Genomic DNA, 15,562 nt, shown 5'->3' with positions numbered 1-15,562 from the left:
AAAAATTTGTCCAACACAGCCTATCCTCTAAAAACAAAATCCCAAACTTCCTGGGTGTCAACAATTTAAATTTAAATTATTTGTAAATATAAAAAAAAATATCATATTGAAAGAAAAATAGTGACCTAAAATAGAACGGGGAGGGTATAATAATGGGCGCTTTAATTGGGGCCTCACAAGACAAGGGAGTGACACATCAAAACAACCAATATTTTATTCACAACTCTCAATAACTCACCAAAACAATAACATCATCAGTTTTCGTTCGTTGATACAACCAACCCAAGTGGCTTACACAATTTGCCACACGCAAATTATTGGACGTCCCAACATAAGGGTAAAGAGTCAGAAAGAGACAAGACAAAAACAAAAGTAGGAGCTACTAGGCCAATAATCATTGTCCAAATCAATCACTCTAAATCTTTTTATTGGATAATAACGTCAAGAAACTAATTTGCCCACATATTTTTTAGCCCAAAGATCCCTTCTTCTTTTTTTTCCCTCTCTCTGTTCATCTGCCAGTTTTGGATTCGACAGCCCACAGAGTTTTTAGTCAGATTCTTCAGCTTCTTAAGGTTCAGTTCTTATCCCATGCGTAATTCTTGCTTTACCCTCCCTCTTTGATTCTTTAGCTATTTTATTGGATTTGACCATGTTCTTGTTTGAGTATTTTGCTTTCTTTGAACTGTCTTGTTGCTAATTCTTTGAAATGTTGCTCCTTTTTCATTTCTTAATCTTTATTTTCTAAAGATTTGATTTAATTGCTTTCTTCATTCTTGGAAACTCTTGTAGAACAATTCTGTGGTTCCTACTTTTCCTTTTTTTTTTCTCCTTTTTGTTTAGGAGTCGTTGAAACAGCCTCTTGCATAAATGCACCGCGTTCAATATACTCTTGTGATCCGGCCCTTCCCCGGATCCTGCCCATGGCTGGAGCTTAGTACACCGAGCGGGCTGCCCTTTTTCTTGTTTAGGAGATTGTTGTTATAATTGGTGTGTGGGCCCTACTTCATTGGAACTGGTGTTTTGTTAGAAGAGGAAGTGGTATTTTTTGTGTGATGGGTGGGTGTAATTAATGAAATGAAATTGGAAGGTGGAGTTGGCTATGGTTGAGTTGTGGCCATTGAATTTTTGGGCTGGTCACTGGATGTCTTGCTTGGCATTTTGGTTGTACTTCTATACTTGTGTTTTGCAGCTATTGATGTTAGAGTCGTCTCATCAATTAAGCAGCAGCTGTTAATGCTTATCAGCTTTAGCTACCTTGCTTGTCTTAAGATTCAAGAATTGGTTAGTTCCTAAGTAGGAGTCTATTCATGTAATGTTCTTTAAAAACGAGAGAAGATTCTTTATTGGTGTCCTACTTTGATCTGAAAATGTATTGGTTTCTTTGTTGGTGCTTAATGCAGCTTAAGGAGTTTTTTCTATGTGATCCTTGAAGCAACAATTACTTTGAATTCTTTGACCTTCAAACCTTCTCCACTGCATTATTTTTCACAATTTTACTTACAAGTCAGTGGCAATTTTCTATTCTTCTGCTGCTCATGGTCAGTGTTTCATATACCTACAGTCATTCTGCATCAAGCTTCCTAGTGTTGTGTATGTCAAACCTGCTCTCTCTTAATTATCAAAGATCTTCCATTCAGATGTCAAAATCATAATAGGCACAAATTCATGTTATCGGGTAAAGAATGTGGCTTATCATTGTCAGATAAATATTTTATCACAATATCGTATGTCAAGCTCTTTAGCAGAACAGTAGAAATTGAAGGCAGTATTCATCCTACTCTACAAACATATCAATGAAACATAGCACTTCAAATCTTCAATATCGCTGGAGAACAGTCGAGGGATCCATGAAAGAGAATATAACCCCACTACACGTAGATCATAGGAAACCACTGTATGCCCCACATGGTTTAATGAAGCTAAATGTCTTACGGTCTAACTGAATACACCGGCGACAGACAAGAACACACCTCTTGATAGAATGTTATGTTTCTGTGTTCAATCAAGATCCCAATAGCTACTTGGATGTAAAGTTGGCATTATGCAAGTTTTGTCATTTTATAGAATTTGAAGGGAGCAGACTAGGTTAACATAGCAAGTCTAGATAATCTTCTTGAGCATGACAATATTCTAAGTAAATGCAGCTATAGTCTTTATAATCTCTGAGTAACAAGAATACAAATAAATGGAAGCATTGGCTATATAGTCACAAGCAATTACGGAAGGATGATAAATTGATGAGGAAAGATCATTGACAAAATGCTTGATGGTCAGGTCATTTTATAGTCATTTGTTCATTGAAAGTGAATCAAGACTCACATGGAGATCATTATGGAAATTTAGAGCACAAGTAAAGGTGGGCAAATTTTACGTGGATTGTACTGTAGGTCTGTGGGATGCTATTCCAGTGGCAGACAACTTACGAATAAGAAGATATATAACCATCAGATGCTGTTGCTTCTGCAAGCAACGGGGAAAGGACACTGACCACCTTTTGCTACATTATAGCTTCACTTCGGAGTCATGTGCATTGGTGTACTTCGTGTTTAATGTTGAGTTGGTCCATCCCAGAATAATGGAAAGATGATGAATAGTTGGCGGAAACAAAGGCTGGGAGGTAGCAGTCAGAGTTTATGGAAAACGGGAGCCTTTCATGTTATTTGGCTTATAAAGAGAAAGACATAGAAGAACTTTTGAGGGGGTTGAAAGTTCATTGGCATGCTAATTGTTCTCTTTTGCTTATATTGTATTTATGATGTAAACATGAATTACCCTCTGTTGATTAGCATGATTCAAGGAGACTTGATTTAGGAGTAGCATGATTTCAAAAGATTTGATTATATTTAGGAGATCTGATTTTATTCTGATTTGATTTAATAGTTGGATTGACTGTATAGATTTATTTTATTTCTTTAATTAACATTAGGAGCTTTATATAAATTCCCTTGCTCATGGGATGTAAAGACACACAAAAATACAAGAAGCCTTTTCTTCTTCTCAAAATCTACATGGTATCAAAGCCATTGCTGCCTTTTTGAGGTGAGTTATCTCCCTCGCAGCACTAGGGTTCCGTTTTTATCAAAGAGGTCGAGTTTTCTCTCTCTTGTTGGCTGTTCGCAACACAAACGCCTTCTGATTTCCTTCTGATTGGGCTGAAATATGGAGACATTCTATGAGACGATTTCTGGAGAAATCTTGTCTTTCAGCTTCTCCGTCGCATCCTAGCCAAACTTGACTCCGCTAATGTTACCACATCCAATCATGTGCAATCAGGTACTGCCTTTGCTGCTCACCTTAATTCTTGGATTGTCGATTCTGGTGCAAATAGACACATGACAGGCTTTTCTAAAGGGCATTCAAAATTATTCTCCGTGTCCCGAAGGAGATAATGTTAAAATAGCTAATGGTATTTTAACACCTATCTCGGGAGCAGGTTCTGTCATTTGTACCCCTAATATTAAACTATCATCCGTGCTCCATGTCCCTGAGTTCCCTGTCAATCTTTTATCTATTAGTGCCATCACTAAAGCTCTAAACTGTAAAATCTAGTTCTTTCCCGATCATTGTATTTTTCAGGATCTTCAAACAGGGAAAAAAATTGGCAGTGGTAGATTGCGTGATGACTTGTATATATTATATGGGATTCAAAACTCTGGTCAAGCCTTTTTTGGGGAAAGTAAGGATGTCAACCTAGAAATAATACAACGGCATAGACGGTTAGGACACCTATCATTCTTTGTTTTGAAGAAGTTATATCCCGATTTGTTTTCAAGGTCTGGATTTGAATCTTTGTTCTGTGATGCGTGTGAATATGCCAAGCATACTAGAAACTCTTATCCTGTGAGTGATAATAGAAGCACAACTCCGTTTATGACTATTCATTCTGATGTATGGGGTCCTACCCAAACTGTTTCTTTGTCTGGTAGTCGATGGTTTGTTACTTTCATTGGTTGCTGCACTAGGATGACTTGGGTATATTTGTTAAAAGCCAAAAATGAAGTTTTCTCTTGTTTTCAGTCATTTCATAAGATGATTTGTACTCGGTTTGATGCCAAAATAAAAATCTTGAGAACTGACAATGGCAGCGAATACACGGATAGAAGATTTAGTGCTTATTTGGAGTCCAGTAGGATAGTCCATCAGACTAGTTGTCCTTACATTAGTGCACAAAATGGGGTCACTGAAAGAAAAAATAGGCATCTGTTAGAAGTAGCAAGATCTTTATGTTCACCATACATATACCAAAACCTTACTGGGGTGCCGCTATTCATATCTTATCAACAGAATGCTACTTAAACCCCTCAATTTTCAAAGTCCTCTGGAAACTTTAAAGGGCAAGAATGAATATGTTGTTCCTCCAAAGGTGTTTGGGTGTGTTTGCTTTGTCCACACTAGAAATTCTGGGAAACTTGATCCCATAGCTATAAAGTGTGTTTTCATTGGGTATTCTCCGACACAGAAAGGTTACAAATGTTATCATCCTCCCTCTAGAAGATCTTTTGTTAGCATTGATGTTACCTTTCGAGAATCTGAGCCTTATTTCAGTATTATCTCATCATCTCTTCAGGGGGAGAGCAGTAAGGAGGTAGAGGTGATTCTACCTAATTACATTACTGGACCTCTTGATGACATTGTCACAGGGAAAAGTGAAATCGGAGAAAGAATTCAAGGGGAGACTATTGGGCATTTGGTAGACCTGATTTGAAAACTTACTCAAGGAAAAATATAGCAGAAGAAGCCATCATGCAATCTACCGAAGCTGAACCTTGTTCCACTGGTGAGTTATCTACATTTCCTAATGAGTTAGATAAACCTATTGGTCACAGAAAAGGAGTCAGATCTTGCACCACCAAACACCTTTTATCTAATTTTGTCTCCTATAATTCTTTGTCTCCCTCCTATAAAGCCTTTGCCTTGTTTATTTCTTCTGTGTCTATTCCCCAGAATTGAAGGGAAGCTTTTGCAGATCCTAAATGGAAGAAAGCTATGATTGAAGAAATGAAGGCCTTGTCAAAAAATGAGACTTGGGAAATTGTCACTTCAGCACCAGACAAGAAGTTGGTTGGCTGCAAATGGGTCTTCACTGTGAAGCACAAAGCTGATGGCTCAATTGAAAGATTCAAAGCAAGATTGATGGCTAAGGGATTCACTCAGACTTATGGAGTAGATTATCAAGAGACGCTTGCTCCTGTTGCTAAGATGAACACTGTTAGAATTCTTTTATCTTGTGCAGCTAATCTTGATTGGGACTTGCAACAGTTTGATGTGAGAAATGCATTTCTTCATGGTGACCTAGAAGAAGAGGTGTATATGGAGATTCCTCCTGGATTTGATACTGCACAAAGTCAAGGAAATGTATGTGCATTGAAGAAAGCCTTATATGGACTGAAGCAATCCCCCGGAGCTTGGTTTGACAGATTCAGCAAAGCAATGATCTCCTTCGGTTTCCAACAAAGCAATGTTGATTACACCCTCTTCATAAGACATCAAACGGGTAAACTCACTTTTCTCATAGTTTATGTTGATGAAATAGTAATGACAGAAGATGACAAAGAGGAGATGTCCCAATTGAAGAAGTTGTTGGCACATGAATTTGAGATCAAAGATCTAGGAAAATTGCAGTACTTCTTGGGAATTGAGGTTGCTAAATCCAAAAGAGGAATCTTTATTTATCAAAGGAAGTATATTCTGGATCTCTTGAAAGAAACCGGTATGACAGGTTGCAGACCCGCAGAATCGCCCATTGAAAGCAATCACAAGTTACAAAGCGGAGTTGGAGAATCAGTTGATAAGGAGAGATATCAGAGGCTGGTTGGAAGACTCATTTATCTCTCTCACACTAGACCAGACATAGCCTATTCAGTTAGCCTGGTGAGTCAGTTCATGCATGATCCCTGAGATCCTCATATGCAAGCTGTCTTTCACATTTTGCGGCTCCAAACATGATCACCTCCAAATAGAAGCCTTTACAGATGCGGATTGAGCTTGATCTCTAGATGACAGAAGATCAACATCCGGTTACTGTACGCTCGTTGGAGGAAACTTGGTTACTTGGAGAAGCAAGAAGCAAAGTGTAGTTGCTAGATCAAGTGCGGAGGCAGAATATAGAGCTATGGCCCAGAGTGTTTGCGAACTGCTTTGGCTACAAAAGCTACTACGGGAATTAAGACTGTCTGAAAAAGGAAAACTTTCCTTGTACTGTAAGAATAAGGCTGCCATCAGTATAGCTCATAATTCAGTCCAGCATGATTGAACAAAGCATGTGGAAATTGATCGACACTTCATCAAAGAAAAAGTTACAACTGGTGTCTTGAGTTTGTTTCATGTGCCATCGGAAAAACAGCTAGCTGATGTGTTTACCAAATGTCTCAACAAGCGAACTTTTCATACTTTGAGTTGCAAGTTGGGCATGTACAACATCTTTGCACCAACTTGAGGGAGAGTGTTGATTATCATGATTCGAGGAGATTTGATTTAGGAGTAGCATGATTTCAGGAGATTTGATATATTTAGGAAATCTGATTTTATTTGATTTGATTTGATATATTTAGGAGATTTGATTTGATTTGATGGTAAGATATTAGTGGAAGAGGCGTGTATCAGGCGTAGATGGCAGGAGTACTTCCACACACTCTTAAACGAGGAAGGGGTTAAGAGCATCGTGCTAGGTGAGTTGGAGAACTCAGAGAGTCGGAGAGATTTTGGATTTTGTAGGCGTATTAAGTGTGAGGAGGTTGATGTGGCAGTACGGAAGATGAGCAAGGGTAAGGTGGCTGGGCCTGATAAGATCCCGGTAGAATTTTGGAAAGTAGCGGGTAGGGTAGGCCTGGAGTGGCTTACTAGCCTGTTTAACGTCATTTTCAAGACAAAGAAAATGCCCAGCGATTGGAGGGGGAGTTTGATGATTCCGTTTGATGAGAGGCATGAAGAAGAAGTGGAAGTAAAGATTGATACTAAGTCATTCCCACAAGAGATAGTTCCAAGTATCTTTCGTCTATAATCCAAGGCAACGGGGAGATTGATGATGATGTTACTCATCGCATTGGAGCGGGTTGGATGAGATGGAGGCTAGCTTCGGGGGTTTTATGCGATAAGAATGTGCCGCCTAGACTTTAGGGTAAATTCTACAGGGTGGTGGTTAGACCGGTTATGTTGTATGGAGCAGAGTGTTGGCCCGTCAAGAAGTCCCATGTCCAGAAGATGAGCATGGCCGAAATGAGGATGTTGAGATGGATGTGTGGACATACCAGGAAAGACAAGATCAGGAATGAAGTTATTAGGGACAAGGTGGGAGTGGCATCAGTGGAAGCCAAGTTGCGGGAATCGAGGTTGCGATGGTTTGGGCATGTGAGAAGGAGAGACATAGATGCCCCGGTTAGGAGGTGTGAGAGGTTTACCATGACGGGCTTGAGGAAGGGCAGGGGTAGGCCAAAGAAGTATTAGGAGAGGTGATTAGACAGGACATGTCGGCGCTTCACCTAATCGAGGACATGACCAGCGATAGGAAGGTGGTGGGTTGACAGGTAGTTTGAGTTTCTCCTAGGTTAACAATAGTACTAGTATTATTCTTCTTGTTGGTTGAATGTTACATCCTTTTAGTTTGTTATTATATCTGGTACTTAGCAAACAAGTCCAGTGTTTTTGTAAATTGCTACTGGAAATTGTTGCTCCCTAATTATTATTATTTGATGCTACTCTTTCTCCCTTTTATTGGAAATTGTTGCTCCCTGATTGTTACTATCTGATGCTACTTTTTCTCCTCTTTTTCCTTATCGTCTTTTATCTCCCTCATCTGTCTTTCTCTCCCTTCTTTCTTCTTCTTCTTCTTCTTCCCTTCTTCCTTTCCACTTCTCTTGAGCCGAGTGTCTATCGGAAACAGCCTCTATACCTCCCCAAGTAGGGGTAAGGTATGCGTACACATTACCCTCCTCAGACCCCACCGGCGGAATTATACTGGGTATGTTGTTGTTATTGTTATTTGATTTTATAGTTGGATTGATTGTATAGATTTATTTTATTTCCTTAATTAGCATTAGGAGCTTTGTATAAATTCCCTTGCTCATGGGATGTAAAGACACACAGAAATACAAGAAGCCTTTTCTTCTTCTCAAAATCTACACCCTCTAGCATTGATGATTGGCTAATTTTTGGGAGACTTAAAGTATACTTGTAAGTGTCAACACCAACTTGGTGCAACATTTATAAATAGAATTTAAAATATCACCAAAGAATTCTTATATACTTTTCCAATGCATAATTTTTTGGCTTAAGTTTTGGGTGTTTTCAAAGGTCAGAGGCCTTTGAACCGTCATATGTTACATCATGTCAGTTTTGTGCTTAAAAGTACTGCTAACAGAGTTATTGGAAAAAAGAAACTACTGGTCGCGGGTCAGATTGACGTCAGACAAATTTGTGTTTCTTTATCTCATAATTGCTGATATTAAGGCTTGTATGGTTTTGAATTAACACTGAAATAATCAGCAAAGTAGGAGGTATTTAGATTATATTCAGTTAGTGAATCAATGGAGAAAGCATGAGCCTTAGAGGAACTAAAATTTAGTGCCAAATGCTTCCCTCTAAACAGTAATGGGGAAACAATAGAATTATGCTCTAACCTTGCTCTGGTATATATTGCATTTTACTAGTTTCTATAGATTTGTTATGAGCGGAGGGTCTATCGAAAACAACCTTTTTACCTTCCCGGGGTAGGGGTAAGGTCTGCGTAAACACTACCGTCCCCGGATGCCATTTGTGGGATTCCACTGTGTTTTTTGTTGTTGTATAGATTTGATTTTGTTGGATGCATATGATGATAGCTTGAAGATTCTGTGTAAATTTATCATTATCTGTGAGACATTAACTTCTTTGAATTGCGTGCTCATGTCATTGTAAAAATGTTCTAGTAGATCCTATTATTTCTGAAGGAATTTAGTGTTGTGATGTTGCATACTGATTCTTCTTCGTTTAATTTTGCTGGTTGGGTAGGTGATTGACCTTTTCACCATGGCGCTTCAAGTCTAATTTTATTCCACATCATTGTGATGCCTTTGAAGACTTTGTTTCTTGTATCTTCATTTGATGTGTATCTTCTTCATGATTTATGAGTATTTGTCATAAAAAATTCATGTTGTATAATATACATTGCTAAGTTGTCTTTTCTAATGTAACGTCTAAAAATCCTTATGCTTTCCATGACAACCCTAGAAATTCTTGCTGCTTTTAAAGTGTTGTGTCATTATAGGACAACGCCTAAATGCCAAATTTTTGGTCAAGTAAAGTCAAATGCTGAGGTTTGTTCAAAACACCTGAAAACTCTTAATATGATGTTTTATTCTCCACTGATGATGAGCATTTCAACTTCTCTAACTGTTAATTTTTTTTAACATTCATTTAATTTATTTGATACTATTTTCTTTCTGGAATCAAGTCGACTAAATTCTCAAAGTAAAGTGCTGCATGAAAGATTACAAACTATATGTAATATACTGCTCCACATAATGATTACAGACAAAATGTTTTGAAATAGTATCATTGTTGATTGATCAGACATATCATTGTCAATCTCGAAATTTGTCCTCAAAAGTCGAACTGTGTCAAATATATATGGAATGACATAACAAATTTAAAGCTTTTGGTTCTCAATTTTATCTAGCGCATATGCAGCTCTGCTCCAATTGTTTTGATTTGAACTTAGTTATTTCTTTCCACAGATGCACAGGGTGTAGAGGCTTGAGAGCCATCATTTTCAAAATCGTTTTATTGACTGGGCAGCAGAGAAATTTCGGAAACTGAGGTATTAGTATAAAGTCAGTTTCGTTCGTTCACTTTATGGACAAATATCAACATGCGGCCTGCATTATATATGCCGAGATCTAGTGAAGCACAGCACAGTAGCATGGGTGTCTCTGGAGCTACGCCAACGTCTTTACCCAGTTTATCCAAATTGGAGGAGAGATTTCCCAAATTGCCAGATTCTCTTCATGTTATCTCGGAGAAGGAGCTAACTACAAGCTTCATTTCTCCACGGGCAATTTCATCGACATCTAAGAGTGGAACAGTTGGGCACCTATTGTCGTCTACTTCTGGACCCCACAGAGATTTTCACTTTTTACCTTCCTCTCCTCAAGAAACTCGGCCACGTTACTATCCATTTATCTCAAGTGGGGCTTCTATGTCACCCAGCCAAGCTACACACTTAAGTTTACATTCTACCTCGTTGAATACCGACCCCTTGGAGAACCACAAACAGAATTCCTTTCATGAGTTTCTTGCTTTTCCTACAAATGTTCCTGTTCAAAATGGCCAAGTGGAAAGCCTTGCCAGCGTCATGGCATCCGATGATGGTGTTAAGAGATCTGATTGGCAGGACTGGGCTGATCAGCTAATTAACGATGATGACACTCTTGGATCAAGCTGGAGTGATATCCTAGTAGATGTCAATTTTTCAGATCCTGAACCTAAGGTTTGTTCGTTATGCTTTACCTATTTAAGGAATCTAGGGAAAGGAAGAGAATGGAAGGGAAACTAAAAGGAGAGAGCTAATAAATTCTAACATCTTGTTTAACTCCAGAATATCATCCAGTTTACGCCAAGCTGCGAGAAGTAGAATACATCCATATATCTTTGTTAAAAAAGGTAGAACACATCAATATATAGTTCTAAGTAAGGACTTCATATTTTTCGTTGCGCTACATTCTTAATCTTGTCATATGAGCTCTTTCTCCATTTGATTTCCCTGTTTTATTTGTTTTGTTAAATTCTGTACAAGCTGTTTTGACATTCACTTTCAACGAGGCACAAAGGTGAAAGTTTTTTCATGGATTTTGGCCTCACCAACATAACCTTTGCTCTTAAATTTAAACTTCCTTTGTATATTGAAATGCTGAGTTATTGTTAAACAGAATATGCTTTAGACTCCAAAGCAAGAAAAATGTGCATTTCACTTTCTTTAAGCTCGTCTAGTGTTTCTTTCCAAGCGCATTATGCTAAGAATCATTTCGGATTTGATGATACTAGTTTATTTTTTTCTTCATGTTCTTAGTTAACATAAGTTTCTAATGCTCATGTCAGCTGTCTGAGATCCCTGCAAAACAGCCGCAACTTCCTCCTCCTGCTCCTGCTTCTTCGGGGCAAAGCTGCCCAGTTGGCAGCCCATCATCTTCCACATCTAAGCCTCGAATGCGGTGGACCCCAGAGCTTCATGAAGTCTTTGTAGAAGCTGTCAATAAGCTTGGTGGCAGCGAAAGTGTGTAGCCTCTTCATTTTGAAGATATGATCTTTTAAGGGTTCGGATGACTTTACTGTATCTTACTCACAATCTTACTTTGCAGAAGCTACTCCGAAGGGTGTTTTGAAGCTCATGAACGTGGAAAGCTTAACCATCTATCATGTTAAAAGCCACTTGCAGGTATAATTAAACCTCTTCACTGACTTTTTTCCTGCTGCAGTATCAGGTGACGAAATTATTCACTTTATACATTTGTTTGAATTTCAGAAATATAGGACTGCCAGATACAAACCAGATCCCTCTGAAGGTAGAAGTTGCCTCATTGATTACTTTATAAACTTTTGCATAGATCAGGCATTTGTTGCACCATATTCTACTTATTCTCTCGGAATATCTTTCCTTGGGCATTGAGAACGAATTATCATACTTCAGCTACATTCTCATGTCATTCTACAAGATATTTCTTTGTAATAAAATTAGTTGTGCTAGTATTTCCTGCCCACCATTCCTTCTCCTTGAGTCAATGAAATGCGTGAATGTGAATTAATGTTGGAGAGACTAAGTTACCTTTGCTGATGCTGAGTAGATATTTTCATTGTTTCCGAGACAATAATATTGAAATTGAGGAATGGACTATCCTCTGCTCATTACAGGAATTTCAGAAAAGAAGCCAACTATCGTCACAGAGATGCCATCTCTGGACTTAAAAACGTAAGTCATTTCTCTGCTTATATTGAAACATATTACTAATGCATCACCAATCTTGGATAACTGCTTATTTTTCTGCGAGAAGCATGATGTTATACCCAAGAATTTCCTCTATGTCATTTGCAGTGAATATCTTTGTTAAGACATGTCATTTTAGCTGCACAGACGCCTATCCCTCTATCCATATTTAGTTGACTTAGTATGACTACTAACTAGTCACGAAGCTGAGGAGCAATATTATAATGTTGACAAATTGTTTATAAGAAGAACTAAGTCCTAGAGTATAGGTGAAGGTATCTTTTACAACTTTGGTATTATATGGAAGTTTGTGCATGCCCCTGTCATTCAACACAAATATAAGGACTAATTTGTGCAACATAGGAAGACTTCGTCAGAGCAGTATTTCAAATCTCACTCAGCTTGCAAATTCAAAAATTCCTTGGAGAGAGCACTTTCTTTTTTCTGTTGAAATTTGCAACCAATTGTTAAATCTTAAGTGTGGAATCTGATTACAGGACTATGGGGATAACAGAAGCATTGAAAATGCAGATGGAAGTGCAGAAGCAGCTTCATGAACAACTTGAGGTATGTGAATGATTAAAGACTCCAGCAGTATTCGTTGCATCTAATCTTTCTTGCATGTATTGCACCTGATTTTCTTGTCAATTGAGAAGACAAGTCTCCTGAACATGAGGAGAGGGGCAGATGTATTAGCATATTGGCAGATACTTCTTAGCGGATCATCTTATATTTTGATAAGAACAAGTACAAGCATAGAGGTTGTTTGGCTAAGCTTATAAGCGGGTTAAACGGGCTTATAAGCACTTTTTGGCTTATCTGCACGTGTGGTAAACATCAAAAGTGCTTCTACGCTAAAATCAGCCAAAAGCCATAAGTTGATCACCCCCAACTTTGACCAAGCCTTTTACGATTTTATCCCTACTGTCTTTTGTAATCTCCGAAATTCTCTTTCTGAAACATAGTTTTTAACTATATTGCTATTCTATTTTGGTAATTCCTTCTTTTATATAATAATACTTTTAAAGTTATATTTTTTGCAAATGACTTTAAGGATTTTTAATAGAAAAAGTGCTCATTAACACATTCTTACCAAACACACTAACTACTTATTATCAATTTCAGTACTTCTATCCAAAAATATAACTACTTATTTATCAAATTATTTTCAGCACCGAAACGTGCTTTTCAACATTTGATGCTTATCAACTACTTTTAATCAGCTAACCCAAATGGGCTCTATATAATATGGGAACTGGGAAGTAGATAATATATGGATTACAAGCTTGGATATAATTTAACAATTGGGCGCTTGGTTGACCTTATTAAAATATGAGATGTCTATTTGATAAAATGCTCTGTATTGCTTAGAGTTAGATTGACGTTTCCTTCTTAAACATAACCACTTTCTCCTCAATATTGCATAAAAATAAGTAGAATATATTGTGAATAACGTATTTGTGTACCAAAAACAACGATCTCTAATACTTTGTCTTATCTGGGTACCAGACAATCTTCAGGGTTTCCCTCTTTCAAATTTTGGATCCCTGCAGCTTTTATTGCCATCGTCTTGGATAAATTTCCTTCCAGAAACCATGCAAGATATCCTAGTTTCTCAGTAGTTTGGTGTGTGTCACTCATGATAAATTTGTCATTTTGAGTTATAATGTTGCAGTAGATTGAATCCTCCGTAGCTAATATCCTGCTTTAGAAGTGCAAAGTGATATTTGTATGCTCGATACCAATAGAAGTTTTATGGTAAATCTTCCCGAGTGAAAAACAACTTCTTTAGGAAAAAATTCCATTTTATAGACCATCTAGATGGTGTTTGATAGGTCTGGCAATGTGTCAAGTATTTTTTTTTTTTAAAGGTAATGATTGTGTTAATAGAACAGCACAAAGAGAGTGCTGATAATACTGTACATGTGAGCTAAAGCATAAAAAACAGAACAAAAGAAAAAACGAAAAAGTGTGGCCCCGTAGGTTAAGTAATATATATCTTTCTCTTACTTTCTTTTCTATACTTCCTTTTCTAATGTTTAAAGATTACATTCTCCCCTTGCTGTTTCTTGAGAATCAGTTTCTGGTGTATCTTTATTGTTTGTCGTAGTTTTATATTAAAATTCCCTGAGCGAAAAGTACCCTTTTGTTGGCCATCTGATCAAGATGGTGTTTGATACGTCAGGTTATGTGTTAATAATACTTCGTATTTTATTTGTAATGAGCAGAAACCTTGATTACCGGTTTGTCTTTAATATTTCGCATTTGATGGGATAATTGATCATTCTAATAAGATACCTCTTTCCTCAGATCCAAAGGAAGTTACAGCTGCGGATTGAAGAACAAGGGAAGTACCTTCAAATGATGTTTGAGAAGACGAAAAACATGGGGAAAGAACTAAATGTGTCATCATCAAAATCAGATGAACCTCCTTCACCATCCATAGAGATAAATCATTCCCCTCCTGTAGATAAATCAGACGCCCCCGAGCAGGATCATGTCAGCGTTGGACTTGGTTCAAGTGATGCTTCAAGATCTCTGGAGGATCTTACCAAGAACAATGAACGAAAGTCGCCCAAAAGGAAAGCTTGTGAGAATCATGATATGGACGTTAGAGGCTTAGGTTCCCTTCCAGCAGATGGTGCAAAATCCGAGGAAATGTCACCTTCATGAGCCTAGAGAGACAGACTCTTTGTAGTTGTAACTTTGTAGCAAGGATAGCTGTAATGTGAATTGTGGTGTCAATGTTGTAAAAAATAATATTTTTGGATTAATAAACCAACCAGTCTTTCTACCTCTTTGCATTTCCAATTAGTTGTTTGCCTGCAACCACTTTCAGTATCTATTAGAGTTATCGTTTCGATTCACATACATGAAAGACCATTAGCTTTTGCTAGAGCTGTCAATATGGACCGGGCCAGGCTAGCCCAACCCAGCTCACGTGGGCTTTAGCAACTCTGACGGGTTAGGCTCGGCTAGCCCACCATTTTGATGGGTCTTATAATGATCAGCCTACCCCAACCCTATGTGGGCCGCAGGCCTTCATGGGCCGACCCATTATTTTTTAAAATATAATTTTATATTTTTTCTTTAAGTTTTGACCTAGAAAAGATAATTATTTAAAAGTTACAAAATATCTTATTGGAAATTTTTTACAAAACTTAATAGTAAATTTTTATATTGTTCCAATATATCACAATAAACACTAAAAAAGTAAAAGACAAGACTATTTCATTCAATAAAAGTCAAAACTCAAAACAAACTATTCAAGAGAACGCCCATGACGCGTATGGGATATCCAACACATCATCTTCATCAAACACATTTGACTCCGCTTGTGACAAGGTTGTCTTAACATCTTCACTTTCATCTACTTCTACAATTCATATACAATATTAAGTAGTTAAATATTAAAAATAATAAATTTTATAAAGAATATTCAAATTCACATAAAAAAATATTACCATTTGAGTTTGGGAAAAGCTGTGCAGCCAATTTGGAGTAGTAACAAGTGACTGGACATTTTCATAATAAATGCAACTTCTGTACTTTGTAAGAACACGCACACCAATGCTAAATGTTGATTTCAATGCTACAATGGTAATA

At 37.5% G+C, this 15,562-nt stretch overlaps 1 protein-coding gene across 1 annotated transcript; it reads left to right on the top strand.

Moving 5' to 3' along the window:
- The first annotated feature begins 332 nt into the window (after nucleotides 1–332).
- Nucleotides 333–14,753, top strand: LOC109219435 (protein PHOSPHATE STARVATION RESPONSE 1-like). The gene is made up of 8 exons (XM_019383896.1): nucleotides 333–575; nucleotides 9,714–10,465; nucleotides 11,074–11,248; nucleotides 11,334–11,410; nucleotides 11,498–11,537; nucleotides 11,884–11,941; nucleotides 12,454–12,523; nucleotides 14,267–14,753. Exons 2-8 carry the CDS (start codon nucleotides 9,848–9,850, stop codon nucleotides 14,627–14,629), a joined length of 1,401 nt encoding a protein of 466 aa, XP_019239441.1. The 5' UTR covers nucleotides 333–575; nucleotides 9,714–9,847; the 3' UTR covers nucleotides 14,630–14,753.
- Nucleotides 14,754–15,562: the final 809 nt, after the last annotated feature.

The sequence above is a fragment of the Nicotiana attenuata genome, unplaced genomic scaffold (genome assembly GCF_001879085.1).
Source record: "Nicotiana attenuata strain UT unplaced genomic scaffold, NIATTr2, whole genome shotgun sequence".
NCBI lineage: Eukaryota > Viridiplantae > Streptophyta > Magnoliopsida > Solanales > Solanaceae > Nicotiana > Nicotiana attenuata.
Note: the sequence above shows the minus strand (reverse complement) of the source record. Positions and strands in the feature narration are given on the sequence as shown.

Coding starts and splice junctions, on each gene's coding strand:
- LOC109219435 (XM_019383896.1), top strand. CDS start 9,848: ATGCGGCCTGCATTATATATGCCGAGATCTAGTGAAGCACAGCACAGT. Junction 11,249..11,333: donor TAAGCTTGGTGGCAGCGAAA/GTGTGTAGCCTC, acceptor CTTACTTTGCAG/AAGCTACTCCGAAGGGTGTT. Junction 12,524..14,266: donor AGCTTCATGAACAACTTGAG/GTATGTGAATGA, acceptor CTCTTTCCTCAG/ATCCAAAGGAAGTTACAGCT.